This window comes from Sorex araneus, chromosome 6, assembly GCF_027595985.1.
Source record: "Sorex araneus isolate mSorAra2 chromosome 6, mSorAra2.pri, whole genome shotgun sequence".
In the NCBI taxonomy this organism is placed as follows: Eukaryota; Metazoa; Chordata; class Mammalia; order Eulipotyphla; family Soricidae; genus Sorex; species Sorex araneus.
Window position 1 is genome coordinate 20887627 of NC_073307.1, and position 13827 is coordinate 20901453.

At 40.5% G+C, this 13827-nt stretch overlaps 1 protein-coding gene across 3 annotated transcripts in view; it reads right to left on the reverse strand.

The window, feature by feature from the left end:
* Window positions 1-171: 171 nt before the first annotated feature.
* Window positions 172-13827, reverse strand: part of ANKHD1 (ankyrin repeat and KH domain containing 1) — a 136044-nt gene continuing 122388 nt past the window's right edge. For 2 of the 3 annotated variants that reach the window (XM_055141324.1, XM_055141320.1), the window contains 7 exons: window positions 12214-12363; window positions 10467-12079; window positions 6340-6516; window positions 3871-4122; window positions 2160-2335; window positions 927-1091; window positions 172-655 (listed from right to left, as the gene is read on the reverse strand). In XM_055141324.1, coding sequence (XP_054997299.1) covers window positions 596-655; window positions 927-1091; window positions 2160-2335; window positions 3871-4122; window positions 6340-6516; window positions 10467-12079; window positions 12214-12363 — 2593 coding nt within the window. In that variant the 3' untranslated portion in view covers window positions 172-595. The remainder of the gene's footprint in view (window positions 656-926; window positions 1092-2159; window positions 2336-3870; window positions 4123-6339; window positions 6517-10466; window positions 12080-12213; window positions 12364-13827) is intronic. The other variant, XM_055141321.1, reaches the window with a different exon arrangement.

The following is a 13827-nucleotide window of genomic DNA, read 5'->3' on the forward strand; positions in this document are numbered from 1 at the left end:
ACCAGGAATGTTTAAAATAAATAGCTTTATAGACATTATTTCAGGGCAACTATAAATGGGCTCTAAGGTGTAAAATGTGAGAAGCCTATTATAAATACAGTTTTAACAGTTCAAATCAATGATTGTGGATTGAATAGTACCTGTATGACCACTGAAAGGATCACACTCAACTTCTAAACACCGTTCATATTTTTATTGAATATTCTGGTAAATATTTCACATTAATACAGGCTACATTAAGTAGAGCCACTATATGACAAGAAATTTACTCAGTTTTCCTTTTACGTATGTAAACAAATGTACATGTATTTACCACCCTAAAAGGTTGAAACATGTGATCATCTAATTTTCTTTTGCATACAAGTAGCATTCAGTATGTTTAGCCAAAAGCACTAAGTTCAAAATGGCTAAACTAGCCAGCGAACATAATCAGGTGGATAGGAAATCACATTGTTCTTAGACAATGGTCAATCAAATTTCCATTGCTAAAGCCTCAGAGAAAATTTCTTAATTAGGCACATTAAAAAAAAAATCCCCAGGGTTCTTCCAAAGTCATAGGTTTCTTAAACAAGGCTAAACAGTAAGACCTTCTAACTTAGTTGACATATTTGAGATGCATGTTTCCAATATGAGGTGCCCACGTGCCCGGCCAAATCTGAAAAGGGGGAGGAAAAATTGGAATTTCTAATTAGGAATCTTTAGACATTTACAAAATGAATATATAAATGCAATGGCAATTCACTGTTTTTGCCTAGGAAGAATATATACAAGAAATAAAATGTTTAGTAGCATTATTTTGATATTGACAAACTTAATTCAGATTAAAGTGGTCAGATGTCATGACTTTTTATACTCGGACTACCCAAAGAAGTGAAAGAATGACACAAAAATTTTGGAAAATAAAAAGAACATTAAGTCCATTTTACCTGTTGGGCATCAGTGCATTCAGCTGAATTTTGAATAACTTTTATCATAGGGTTCCAGGCAGGATCTGGGTTGTGAAGTCCATTAAACAGAGGGCCTCCTGGAACATCAGCAAGCTGAGGATGTGAGGGTATAATGGTACCTCCATACATGGAAATTGGCAGTCCCTAAAATAGAAGAAAGGTTTAACATGAAGGCAATATAAATGATAAATCCACAAAAAACAGCTTTTATCTAATTCATCATCATTTAAAAACTCCTGTGAGTATAGCACCAAAGGTTGTTGAGCGATCAAATCTGGTTACCTGCAATCAGCAATACTTACAACAAGAGAAAATAACAACATGCTCTAATATCAAATCATTGTGAAATTGTCTGTATTTGAGCTTGTTCTTCAAGATGTGTTTTCTCTGGACCACGTATCTAGCTTCTCTCTTTGTTTCTTTGCTGATTTCCACTCTGGAGAAATCTGTGTTCTCTCTTGAACACTTCTCCCTCTCTACCCACATCTTAAATATTTCTAAATAACTTTTAGTAATAAAAACTATCTTGCTTCACAAAATTAAAAAAACACATTTTATAAATTCGATGAATAGAAATACGCTCAAATTTCCCTATATTTTAGTCATAATAACAAACTTAGGCTATTTATGACTGAAGCTACAAACTGGTTTTCTGAGAGCCAGGAAGTTCTCTGAGCAGACAAGGGGGTATTAGAGAGCTTACTGCCAACATCTGTGCCCCCACGCCCTGTTTTTTTTTTGTTGTTGTTTGTTTATTTGTTGTTTTGAGACACCTGGCAGTGCTCAGAGCTTTCTTCTGGTTCTGTGCTCAGGGAACCAAATATGGTGCTGGTGATGGAACCTGGGTCGGCCATACCCACTATACTATTGCTCTAGCCTTTTAAGTGGGGCAGAGACCACCCTCAGAGTTCTGGCAACAAAATTCAAAATTTTGATTTTTTTTTTTTTTGAGGATGTTGCATCTTCAAGATATTTTGACGACAAACTACTATAGATTCCTTGAAACTGGAGAAAAACTCTGAAAAAGTCATGGAAACAAACTAGTTATACCCAACGGGAAATTTCAATACAAACATTTTTCTTCCCCTAGAAGTTAGTTTACTACTGTACAATTCAAGTAGATGGGTCTGGTCAATATAAACTTTTAAACTATTCCTTAACATGTGCCTACACTGGCTGGAAATGACCAAAAACCTTACAATGTTAACTCACTTTAGAAAAATCCACAAAACTGCTTGTCATCGGCTGATGAAAGATGTTAGAGGGGGCTACCATTCCAGAATCGTCTCTTTCCATTGGTTGATGCTGGGAGAATGTGCTTGGGTCTGATAACTGTTGATGCATTGGATGGTTTCCTATCACAGACTGTGACCAACCTGATAAACCTTCTGGAAAGAATTGAGAATAGAATTTGATATTTGGATAAATTAAGCATTAGTATTTTATATATTTGATATTAAACATTAAGACTTCACATTTTCATACTAAATTTAATTTGAATGACTTCTTTTAAGAGTTCAGGTGACATCCATGATAACCTTTGTAAAAGACTGGGGATATGGCTCAATGGTAAAGTCATGCTTTGTATGTAGGAGTCCTGGGCTCAATGATTCCTAGCACAGCAAAAGAAACAAAGCTCTTGGAAAAACTTGGTAATGTACTTTAAAAAGCCCAAACACACTGTCCTATCCTTCAAAGTTTATACACTCCCTAAAAGAACTAGAATGAATACCCAATTCAATAATGGGATGCGTAAGAAGGAAAGGAAGTACTCCCCTCACGCCCCACATTAGGCAGTGCTCAGGGAATTATTAAGTCAAGCCTGGGACTGCACCTGGGTTGGACATATGCAAGGCAAAGTGTCTTACCTACTGCACTATCTTTCTGACCACAGGAAGTAAAATTTTAAACTTTCACTTCTAATTATTTATATAACTATTATATATTATACATATTAGTTATTGCTGGAGCAATAGCACAGCGGTAGGGCATTCGCCTTGCACGCGGCCAACCCAGGTTTGATTCCTCCGCCCCTCTCGGAGAACCCGGCAAGCTACTGAGAGTATCCTGCCTGCATGGCAGAGCCCGGTGTATTCGATATGCCAAAAACAGTAACAAGTCTCAAAATGGAGACTTTACTGGTGCCAGCCTGAGCAAATCAATGAGCAACAAGATGACAGTGACAGTAATACATATTAGTTATTATATACCCCAACTGAAATTCCAGATTCTGAGAATAGACTCAATTCTTTTTTTTTTTTTTTCTTTTTGGGTCACACCCAGCAATGCTCAGGGGTTACTCCTGGTTTTGCACTCAGGAATTACTCCTGGCGGTGCTTGGGGGAACATATGGAATGCTGGGGATCGAACCTGGGTTGGCCGTGTGCAAGGCAAACGCCCTACCCGCTGTGCTATTGCTCCGGCCCCCAAGAATAGACTCAATTCTTTATGCTTTTTTGGTTTTGTGACCACCGCTGCTGGTGCTCAGGGCTCACTCTTGGCTTTGCTCAGGAATGACTCCTGGTGAGGCTTGGGAGACATTATGAGATACCAAGGATTGAACCCGGTCAGCTGCATGCAAAGCAAGAAACACACCCCATACTATCGCCAGCCACCCTCTCAATTCTTTATACTTAAAACACTTCTCACTGTTTTGTTATTGTTGTAGATCAAACACAAGGTTTATCACATAAACCATATCCCTAAGTTGTTAAGCAGAGTAACCACACTAAAAAAATGTTTTAAAGGAATTCTGCTTTAGTTTCTGCTAATTCTGCTACTCCCGGTGCGCTTGGGACCAAACTTGGGTCACTCACATGCCAAGGCAAGTGCCTTACCTATACTATCCAGCTCTCAAGACAAAACCCTATAACTTATTTGAGATATTTCTCCCCAGACAGAGGGTAAAGAAAGAAAACTGTACCTGACATAGCATTGACACCAAATGACCATATTCCACTGTGCCCAACAGGAGCAACAAAACTGGTTCCCACAGGGGCTTGTGCGACAGATCCTCCTTGCCGAATCCGGGCTAGCCTCTCTGTTCCAATGGGGGGAGGGATCTTCCGATCCTGACTGGCACTGCCTCCTTTTGGTTGGCCCAATGTAGGTGGGGCAGAAGTGGCTGAAAGAGGTGAAGATGATCCCGAAGAAACAGATGGAATAGGAGAGTCACCTGGTGGCAAAATATTTCTCGATTGTTTTATTACACATAAAAATTATAAGAACATGAGAAACCTTGTTGGAACAATCTATTCTACATCATTAAGTTCTGTGAAGAAAAGTTTAAGATTACACAAACGAAAATATGCAATTACTATAAATATCCTATATTGGTTATGCCTAGATGTGTAGAGTCTAAGAAAACTTTCCCAGGTTGAATTAAGATTAAAAAGGTCATATTTTGGGGCTTGAGTGATAGCACAGAGGGTAGGGCGTTTGCCTTGCACACGGCCGACCCAGGTTCAAATCCCAGCACCCCATATGGTCCCCTGAGCACCACCAGGAGTAATTTCTGAGTGCAGAGCCAGGAGTAACCCCTGTGCATCGCTGGGTGTGACCCAAAAAGAAAAAAAAAAAAAGGTCATATTTTGTCTTGTTTTAAATAATCTTCTCAAAACATATCGTCAAAGGGCTGGAGTGATATTAAGTGGGTAGGGTGTCTGCCTTGCATGCAGCTAACCCAAGTTAGATCCCTGGTATCCCATATGGTCCTCCGAGCACTGCCAGGCGTAACCCCTGAGCAAAAAACAAAAACACCAAAAACCAAAAATACCGTATCATCAAATTAAAAAAAAAATTGAAAAATATTGTCAAAACTAGACTATTGGGGCTGGAGCGATAGCACAGCAGGTAGGGCATTTGCCTTGCATGCGGCTGACCTGGGTTTGATTCCCAGCATCCCATATGGTCCCCTGAGCACCGCCAGGAGTAATTTCTGAGTGCAAAGCCAGGCATAACCCCTGTGCATCACCAGGTGTGACCCCCCGCCAAAAAAAAAAAAAAAAAAAAACCAACTAGACTATTGCTGGGGAAATGGTTGGTTGTCCTTTATACTTAAGTTTTATTTATTTTTCCTTTAAGGGGAAAAAAGGCTAAATGTTAGCAAGCACTGTAAGACTCAATTTATGCCTTTCTTTTTTTTTCTGGGGGAGTGGGGTGGTGTTGCTCAGGAGCTACTTTTGCACCATGCTAGGTGTAGTTTTGGGAGTGTTACTTCTGCTGCTGCTGCTAAGTATGCACTATAGAAACTTTGAACTATCCTCTACTGACCCTTATGGTTTTGTTTCTTTTTCTTTTGTTTTTGGGGCTACACTGGCTTTGCTCAGGGTTCAATCTTGGATTTGCACTCAGGGATCACTTCTGATGGGGCTTGGGGAATGATCTGGGATGCCAGGAACTGAACTCAAATTGGCCACATGCAAGGCAAGTGCTTTACCTGCTATATTATTGCTCTGGACCCTGGTTTTGTCTCTTAATGGAATTTTAAAGAAATAGGTAGTTTGGTGGGGGGGGCACACCCAGTGGTGTTTAGGGGTTACTTCTGGCTCTGTGCTCAGAGATCACTCTTGGCAGGCTTGGGGGACTTTATGGGATGCTGGAGATCAAACCTGGGTTGGCTATATACACGGCAAACACTCTAATTACTCTACAATCTCTCCAGCCAAGTAATGGGTAGTTTTGTCAGCAGGATTAGCACTACCTTATGCTATTCATTAAAAGGAAAAACTCAAATCCTCTTCAATGTCTTAGTCTTAAATAGTCATATTAAAAATAAAAAATCCTGGGGCTGGAGCAATAGCACAGCGGGTAGGGCGTTTGCCTTGCACGCGGCCAACCCGGGTTCGATTCCCAGCATCCCATATGGTCCCCCGAGCACCGCCAGGGGTAATTCCTGAGTGCAGAGCCAGGAGCAACCCCTGTGCATCGCCGGGTGTGACCCAAAAAGCAAAAAGCAAAAAAAAAAAAAAAAAAAAAAAAAAAAATCCTTTACTTACAAATAGCAACAGTTATCTAACGTTAAAAATAAATTTAAAAATAAATTTAAAAAAATCAACAAATCAACTATACCCAAATGACCAGACACATAAATTCAATTTCTTTTCAGACTTAAAGATTTTGCAATATTTTTCTCACAGTGGCATAAAAGACTTATAGTACCTCTTTTCTTGATCCAAGACCCAATGTGAACATTTTTGATTTGGTAGAATAAACTTGACCCCTCTTAAATTTCTTGTCTTCCAAATGATTGGCAATTTTTGACATGACTGCAATACAAACCTTGAGTATCTGCATACCATTTAGTTTACTAAAATAATTATACAGAGTTCCCTGAAACAAATAGTTTAAAGATATATTCAAGATTTTTGGAAAGCTCCTCCAGGATTCCTACATGAGTTTGAAGCGCTTGTCCACGGATGAGGAGAAAAATGTTGTCTGTTGAAACTAGGAGTTCCAACAGGAGCTGGCCCTTGCAGGAATACCCGAGTTCCTGGTATGCTGGAAAAACTTGTCAGAGGAGCAGCAGAAGAAGATGGGGAGCTGCCTGATGGGTCAATAGATGGTAACCCTAAAAGAAAACAGGCCCAAGACATCCACTTAATCAAGGCGTTAAAATTGAAAGTCCAAGTTTTACTTAATTTATATTTTTTTGGTTTGTTTTGGTGCCATGGAATGACTCTAGCATCTCATCATGGAGACTTGTACTTTACAACTGAGCTATGCCTTTTTTGTTTATTTTGCTTTTTGCATCACACTGGGAGATGCTCAGGGGTTACTCTTCGGCTCTGCACCCTGGCGGTATTTGGGGGATCAAATGGTATGCCCGGAATTGAACCTGGGTCAGCTATGTGCAAGGCAAATGCCCTACCCACTGTACTATTGCTCCAGCCCCAACAATATACCTTAATTAAACCTAGCCCTTAATTTCTTTTTCTTTCTTTTTCAAAAGAAAGTATGTAGTTAATATTCGTAGGTCACAACAAAGAGAATACCATAAACCCATTTTTCTATCGCAGTTTGATAGCACTAGTTATAAAAACCTAGTACTGAAAATGGTGGTAAGGGTGAGGGAAATGATTCAAATGGATTTGAGAACAAGCTTCGCTTGCGGAAGACCAGATTTCAACCTTAACACCACATGCATTGCCGAGCACCGTAGGAGTAATCCCCCAACTCTCAGCACCAGAGTGTGGCCCAAAATAGAAAACAAATGAAAAAGGCTGTCACCTAGTATAATGTACTAGATCAGTGATTCTCAACTGGGGATCATATGACTCTCCCCAAGACCCAAAGGTATTAAAGGGGGTCACAGGTGAAAATTATTTAAATTGGGGTGGGGGACAGCATAAAGATAAGGGAACCAATCTGTAGGACAATGTGGCCATGGTTATAAAGTTTGAGAAACACTATTCCAATTTCAAAGTCTACACTGGAAAGAACATGTTGAAATGGGAGATGTTGGATTATATGGCACCTATCAACACTACTTTTGTGCTTCTGTGGAAAATCTCAAAGTACAGCTACTTATTCATATAACTACAGTCATTTCCTACGGAAGACAAGAAATCTACCAATATTTCCTAACAAGGAGAAAAAGCATACAATTGGCTAAAGATAATTTCAGTATTTCACGATTTAAAAAAAATTACTTGCAAACTCCATTAAAGTTTCTATCTAGTACGAGTAAATTTTTGGTTTTAGGGCCATGCCCATAGTACTCAAGGGTTTTTCCTGGCTCTGCCTTGTGCAAAGGAAGTGCCCTATGTGCTGTACTATCTCTGTCCAGTCACAGTATGAGTAAATCTGAATCCAAGTCTTCCCAAATTCTGGGGCCAGAGAGATAGTATGGCAGGTTAAGCGCCTGCTTTCAGCCAACCCAGGTTCAATCCAAGGCACCCCCTATGCTCCCCAAGCACTACTAGGAGTGATTCCCAGAGCCAGGAGTAACTCCTGAGCCTTGCTGGATGTGGCTCAAAAAGTCTTCTTGAATTCAGAGAAAAGTATTCTCTATAGAACATTTTAGGGAAAGAGGACAAAGATTTACAGGATTACTAGTGTTCAAATTTAAAACCAATATAAAAAACTTAAAATTCTCAAGAGTGCCTTTTCATTCAATATAAAATATACAAAGGCTTTTTAGTATATTCACAGGGCTGTGCAATAACATCACAATCAATTTTAGAAAGGCCCAGGGCCCCTTCTTGGCAATTCTCAGCCAGCTGGCAGGTGGTTCAATGCAAGGTGCTGACTGTGGTGCTGGTCAGGCCCTGCGGTGTGGGGGATTACCTTGGGGCACTGAAGTGTCAGGGACCATGTTGAACTGGGGTTGGCTACATGCAAGGGATGTGCTTTAACCCCTATAATTAATGGATGTATCTTAACACCTGTACTTTCTCTCTGGTCCCACCCCATCCTCTTTTATCTATGAGTATAATTAAGTATGTCCACATCTAAGCAAGCACTAATAAACATTTTATCTTTACAAATTTGCCTATTCTGGAATCTTTATATAGATGGAATAATTAAATATGTCTTTTTGTGTCATATCTTTTTATCTCTGAGAAAGATATATAAACCTTAAGGTTTACATACAAACCCAAAGGTAAAACAGACTTTATATTTAATTAATCAATTATTTTATTTATTTATTTTTTTTGCCAAACCGGCAATGCTCAGGGCTTTCTTCTGCAGGGCTCTGCACTCAGGGATCATTCCCAATGGGGCCAGGGGACCATATGGGGCGCCAGGGATTGAACCCAGGTTGACTGTGTGCAAGGCAAGTGCCCTATGCTGTAATATTTGCTCAGGTCCCAAGCCATTGAGACTTACTCAATTTGTATTTTTGTTTCAAGAGCATGTGAGAACCACTGAATAACTAATTTTTCTTCCATTATTTATCATCTATATGTGGATGTCTACTAATTTAAATTCACTATAGAACATATGGTATCATAAGTACCCAACAAAATAATGAAAATTAAATGGACCTTTGGGGAAAAAAAAATCACATTATTCTTTTAAATTTGTTTCATCTATGTGTATTTTGAAAATGTCATACTCTTGTGAGTAGGTATAATGTATGGAAAATAATCTGCAGACTACTAAGTGCTATGTGATAATAAGGCATTGTTGATTGTTCAGATAATCCTTTCTATGACCCATATAAGATTTTGGCTAGGGTAGCTAAATAAAAATGACTGCTAACAAAAAATGGGGAGGGGGTGTGATAGTATAGTAGGGAGTGCACTTGCTTTGTATTAGGCTGACTGGGGCTTGATCTCCTGCATCCCATGTAGTCCCCCAAGCCCACCAGGAGTGATCCTTGAACACAGAGTCAGGAGTAAACCCTGAATATTGCCAGGTGGTCCCAAAACAAACAAACAAACAAACAAACGAACAAAAAAGACAGTGAAGGACCATAAAAATAGTATAGCTGGTAAGGCTCCTGCCTTATATGTATATCTCACCTGGGTTCAATTCCTGCTACCACATATGGTTCTCCAAACCCACTAGAAGCGATCCCTGGGCACAGGAGTAAGTCCTAATCACTGCCAGGTGTGGTCCCAAAACAAAAACCAAGTACCCCCTTCCCAATTACTGGATCTCTTAGTTCTACTTAATATAAATTACAAGGTACTATTAAATAACATTAATATTCAGTCTAAGTGTTTAAGATTGAAAACGAAGAACAATGTGGTTACGGACAGGTGTCTGAACACCTTTGTACCTCAAATTTTGTAAATTTGAAAAATATAAACAAATAATGGTTTAAAACATGACTATTAAAAAAAATTTTTTTTTTATAGTAGCAGAGATTGGACCAAATATTGAACAAGAAAGACATGTATGGGCCAGAGGGCTCAAAGCACTAAATGCATGTTCTGTATATGGGAGGCTGGGGTATATAATCCCAGGCAATGCAAGGCCACTTGAGCAATAATCAGGAGCCATCTCTGAAAACAACAACAGCAAAACAAAAATTAAAGACATGCATTATATTAGGGAGTCACATTTCTGACCTAAATTCAAAATTCTTTTTGTTGTTTTTGGGCCATAACTGTGGTGCTCAGGGGACCATATGTGGTGCTGGGGATTGAACCTGTGTAAGCTATGTGCAAGGCAAGCGCCCTACACACTGTATTCTCTCTCTGGCTCTGAAATTCTTAAAATATCTTATTATTATTATTATTTTTAAATAATGCCATTTTACATCAGTTTCAAGAAAGACTGACACAAAGGTACAACCTTCTGCTGTCCTTATTAAGGATGGAAAGATCACGTAGAAACTACAAAGCAACTCACTGTGGGATTTACTTAACTGTTTGTTTTTGGTGGTGCTGAGAACTGATCTCCATCATGCATGCAAGATAAGTGCTCTACTACTGAGCTGCATCCCAAATCCCTGACATACTTTTATTTCTTAAGAACATACATAATCTTGGACAAAATTAATGCTTATTATTTCAGATTACGCTGTTAAGAGCCCCAAACTGAGTTGCAACAATAATAGTAACTTACCAACAGGACTAGTAGAAACTCGCTGGGATGGGGGTCTGAAGCCAGGGGCCTTGGAGTTGTCAGGGTGGACATTTTCCAAGTGTCCAAGTACAGAGTTACCCAGGAATGCTGACTGAACAGTGAAGGAGGCATCGGCAGCAACTCGTGAGGACAGTGGACCATCTCCCCAACCCTGGTTAGCAGGCACCTGACTGTTATCAAAAAGACTACTGAAGTGATTAAAAAGCGTGGCTGGGCCAAATGAAGGCGCTAAAGATTTATTTGCTGGGTTAATGTGCATCTGAGAACCACTCATGATGTTCATGGCTGAAGAAAGCTGCACTGCAGCTGGTGGACCTTGAGGTGGTGTTAAAGGTACTGGATTTGTAACAAAAATAGACTGGGGATCCTGGTGTATAGTTGCATTTGGTACCACTGAGTAAAAGGAACCTCTTGGCTGCATTCGATGAGAAACTCGAGGAGCTGGTACAGCTAACTGAGGTAAATTACTGGTATCCTGATTATCAGCAGCAACCAATCTTGGTGACGCCAAAGTCAATGGAGCAGGTTCTGAGTTCGATGTAAAAGGCATTGATGTAGGATTTACATCAGAAACATTGGATGGCTGTGCCTCCTCCTGTGTGTTATTAGAGGCAGGAGTAGGACTATTGGATGAGTGAGTTTCTGGCGCTGCTGGGGTGTTGCTGGAAGAGCTATTGCAACTGTTTGTAGTTGAAGATGGGGTGCACAGATTTGCCATGGGCTGGTCCTGGGTGGATACTTTCTCTTTTGGTGGTGGCATGGCAGAGAAAGACTCCATCTTCTGTGAAGAAAGCTGAGCTTGTGAAGTATTTGTGGGTAGAAATGCAGTGGGAACTTGCCCAGTAGTGACAGGTGCAGAGGAGACAGAAGGCATGGAACTGCAAGTGCTTGTCACAGAAGAGATCACTGTTGAGGGAGGACTTGTCTTAGGCACACAGGCAAATAATTGTTTTCTGACTGATGAGGGAGTCCGGGAATTAGTTACACACAGTTGCTGACTGGCAGCAACTACAGAAGAGACAGTGATAGGACAACTGGCAGTAGCTAGTGCAGCAGACTCTGAGGGTAGAACAGTCCCGTTCTGGTTAGGTAGGCGGCCTGTACTGTTATGCTTTGGAGAGCTATTGGTGTTGCCAGGATTCACAGGTCTCACTGGGAATGGTCCCCAAGTGTTAGGGGAAGGTGAAAAGGTTCCTCCAAACTGGGCCATGGGTAAGCGAGGATGTCGAATCTGTTGCATAGTTTGCGCAGCCAATAGGGCAAAATGAGGATGGGGATAAGCTAAGGGTAGAGAAACTGGGAAAGAAGAACGTACATTTGTTGGAACGTTCTTATTAAGTTTATTAGTGGGCTGGAACGTAGATAAAGTTGTTGCTTGTGAAGTTACAAGAGTTGAAGCACCCAAGGGAAATGCGTTTTTACTGGAAGCAGCTGTGGTTCCCACTCCAGATGAGAAGTTTGCATGGATGGATTTGGTGCTGGCAGGTGTTCTAATGTGATTTTTAGGAATCAAGTCTTCCAGTTCCTTAGCAGGATCTTGAATAAGTGCATTGATAAGTTGAACTGCATATCTTGTTGATTCTGTACCACCCCTAGGGAGAACACCGGGAAAAAATTCCAAATCAGAATATCATATGAAAAATATTGTGATTGCACTATAACTAGCAAAAGTAGGCACCCAATAAAATTTCCACAGAACACACAATACATATCATTTGTTAATTACCTTATTGTAATCATTCTCTCTCCATTCTTATCTTTTTGTTTATCAACATCAATATGAGCACCAGTAACATCTTGTATTGCAGTGATGTTGCATCCTCCTCTTCCCATTATCCTGGAAACCACAGAGGCTGGAACAGATAATTTCTTGGACCTATGAAATAAAACCACACATGAGCTCATGAAAACACATACCTTTTGAACAGCAAGTATATTTATTTTGGGGACACTCCCAAAGTGTTTAGGAGACCCAAGTGTTTTGTGTTTAGGGTGCTGGGGACTAAACCTGTGACTCCTGCATTTAATAAATACACTACAGCCGTCTGAGCTATCTCCCAGACATAGTAATTGTCTTTATTTAAAAAGTCTCAGGGTGGGCTGGAGCAGTAGTACAGTGGATAAGGTGTTTGCCTCACATGCACCCGACCTGGGTTCAATCCCAGGCAACCCATATGGTGCCCCAGCGCACCATGAGTGATTCCTGAGTGCTGAGCCAGCAGTAAGCCCTGAGTACCACACCACCAGGTATGGTCCAAACTGAGTCCCCACTCCACCTTCCAAAACCTCTCAGGGCTATATATAGAAATACTAACAGCAGGTAGGGCACCAAATATATTCTCCCAAACATCCCTGAGGGCACAGTCAGGAGTAAGCCCTAAGTACAACCGAGTGTGGCCAAAGGTCCACAAAGGAAACTGGCCTGCACCTCAACTCAACTTGGGATGTGTATTCTAAACTTTTTCCCTTCTGGAAAAGTCTGTGTTCTCTCTTATACTTGTCTTTCTCTCTTTTTTCACTCCCCTTATACTCCTCTAAGTAAAGTTTTTTTATTTTTCAATAGTGGGGGCACACAATTAACTATTCAGGGCTTACTCCTGGAGGACTGAGGGAACCCTATGGGGTGACAGATTCAATCTGGGTGAGCCACATGCAAGGTAAGCAGCTTATGAACTGTGCTATCTCTCCAGCTCTACATATTTTATTTTTGTTTTTGGGCCACACCCAGCAGTGCTCATAGGTTACTCCTAGCTCTGCGCTTTGAAATTACTCCTGCCAGAACCCTGGGGACCATATGAGATGCCAGGATTTGACTGGTGTGCAAGGCAAAGTGCCCTACCCACAGTGGTAACCTTCTAGCCCCCAACTCCTAAGTAAAGCTCTTTAAATAAAACTATTTTATTTCATTAAAAATAATTATAATGTTGGGGGACTGAAGAGATATTTTCAAGGCTTAAGTATATGCTATGCATGCATGCATGCATGCATATCCTGAGTACAATGCCTGGCACCACGTGCCCACCAGAGCAGCCAGGCCTGAGCATCAAACTCTCAGGTCAAGTATTGTCAGGAAGGGCTTCTCTATGATAGCTGGCGAGTGACATCCTCCCAATTCAAAAAATGAAATTTTAACTTTGGACTTGGGACATAGCTCAGTGGCAGAATACATGTCTTGCATGAGTGAGGCCCTATTTTCAATATCCAAAGCCTAAAAATCAACCTCAAGAACTATTAAATAAATTAAATGAAAACAAACAAACAAACAAGCAAACCCAACCATCCATATTTAAATGATTCACTAACTGGGGAACTTGTACAAATATTTTATGAAAGTTAAGAT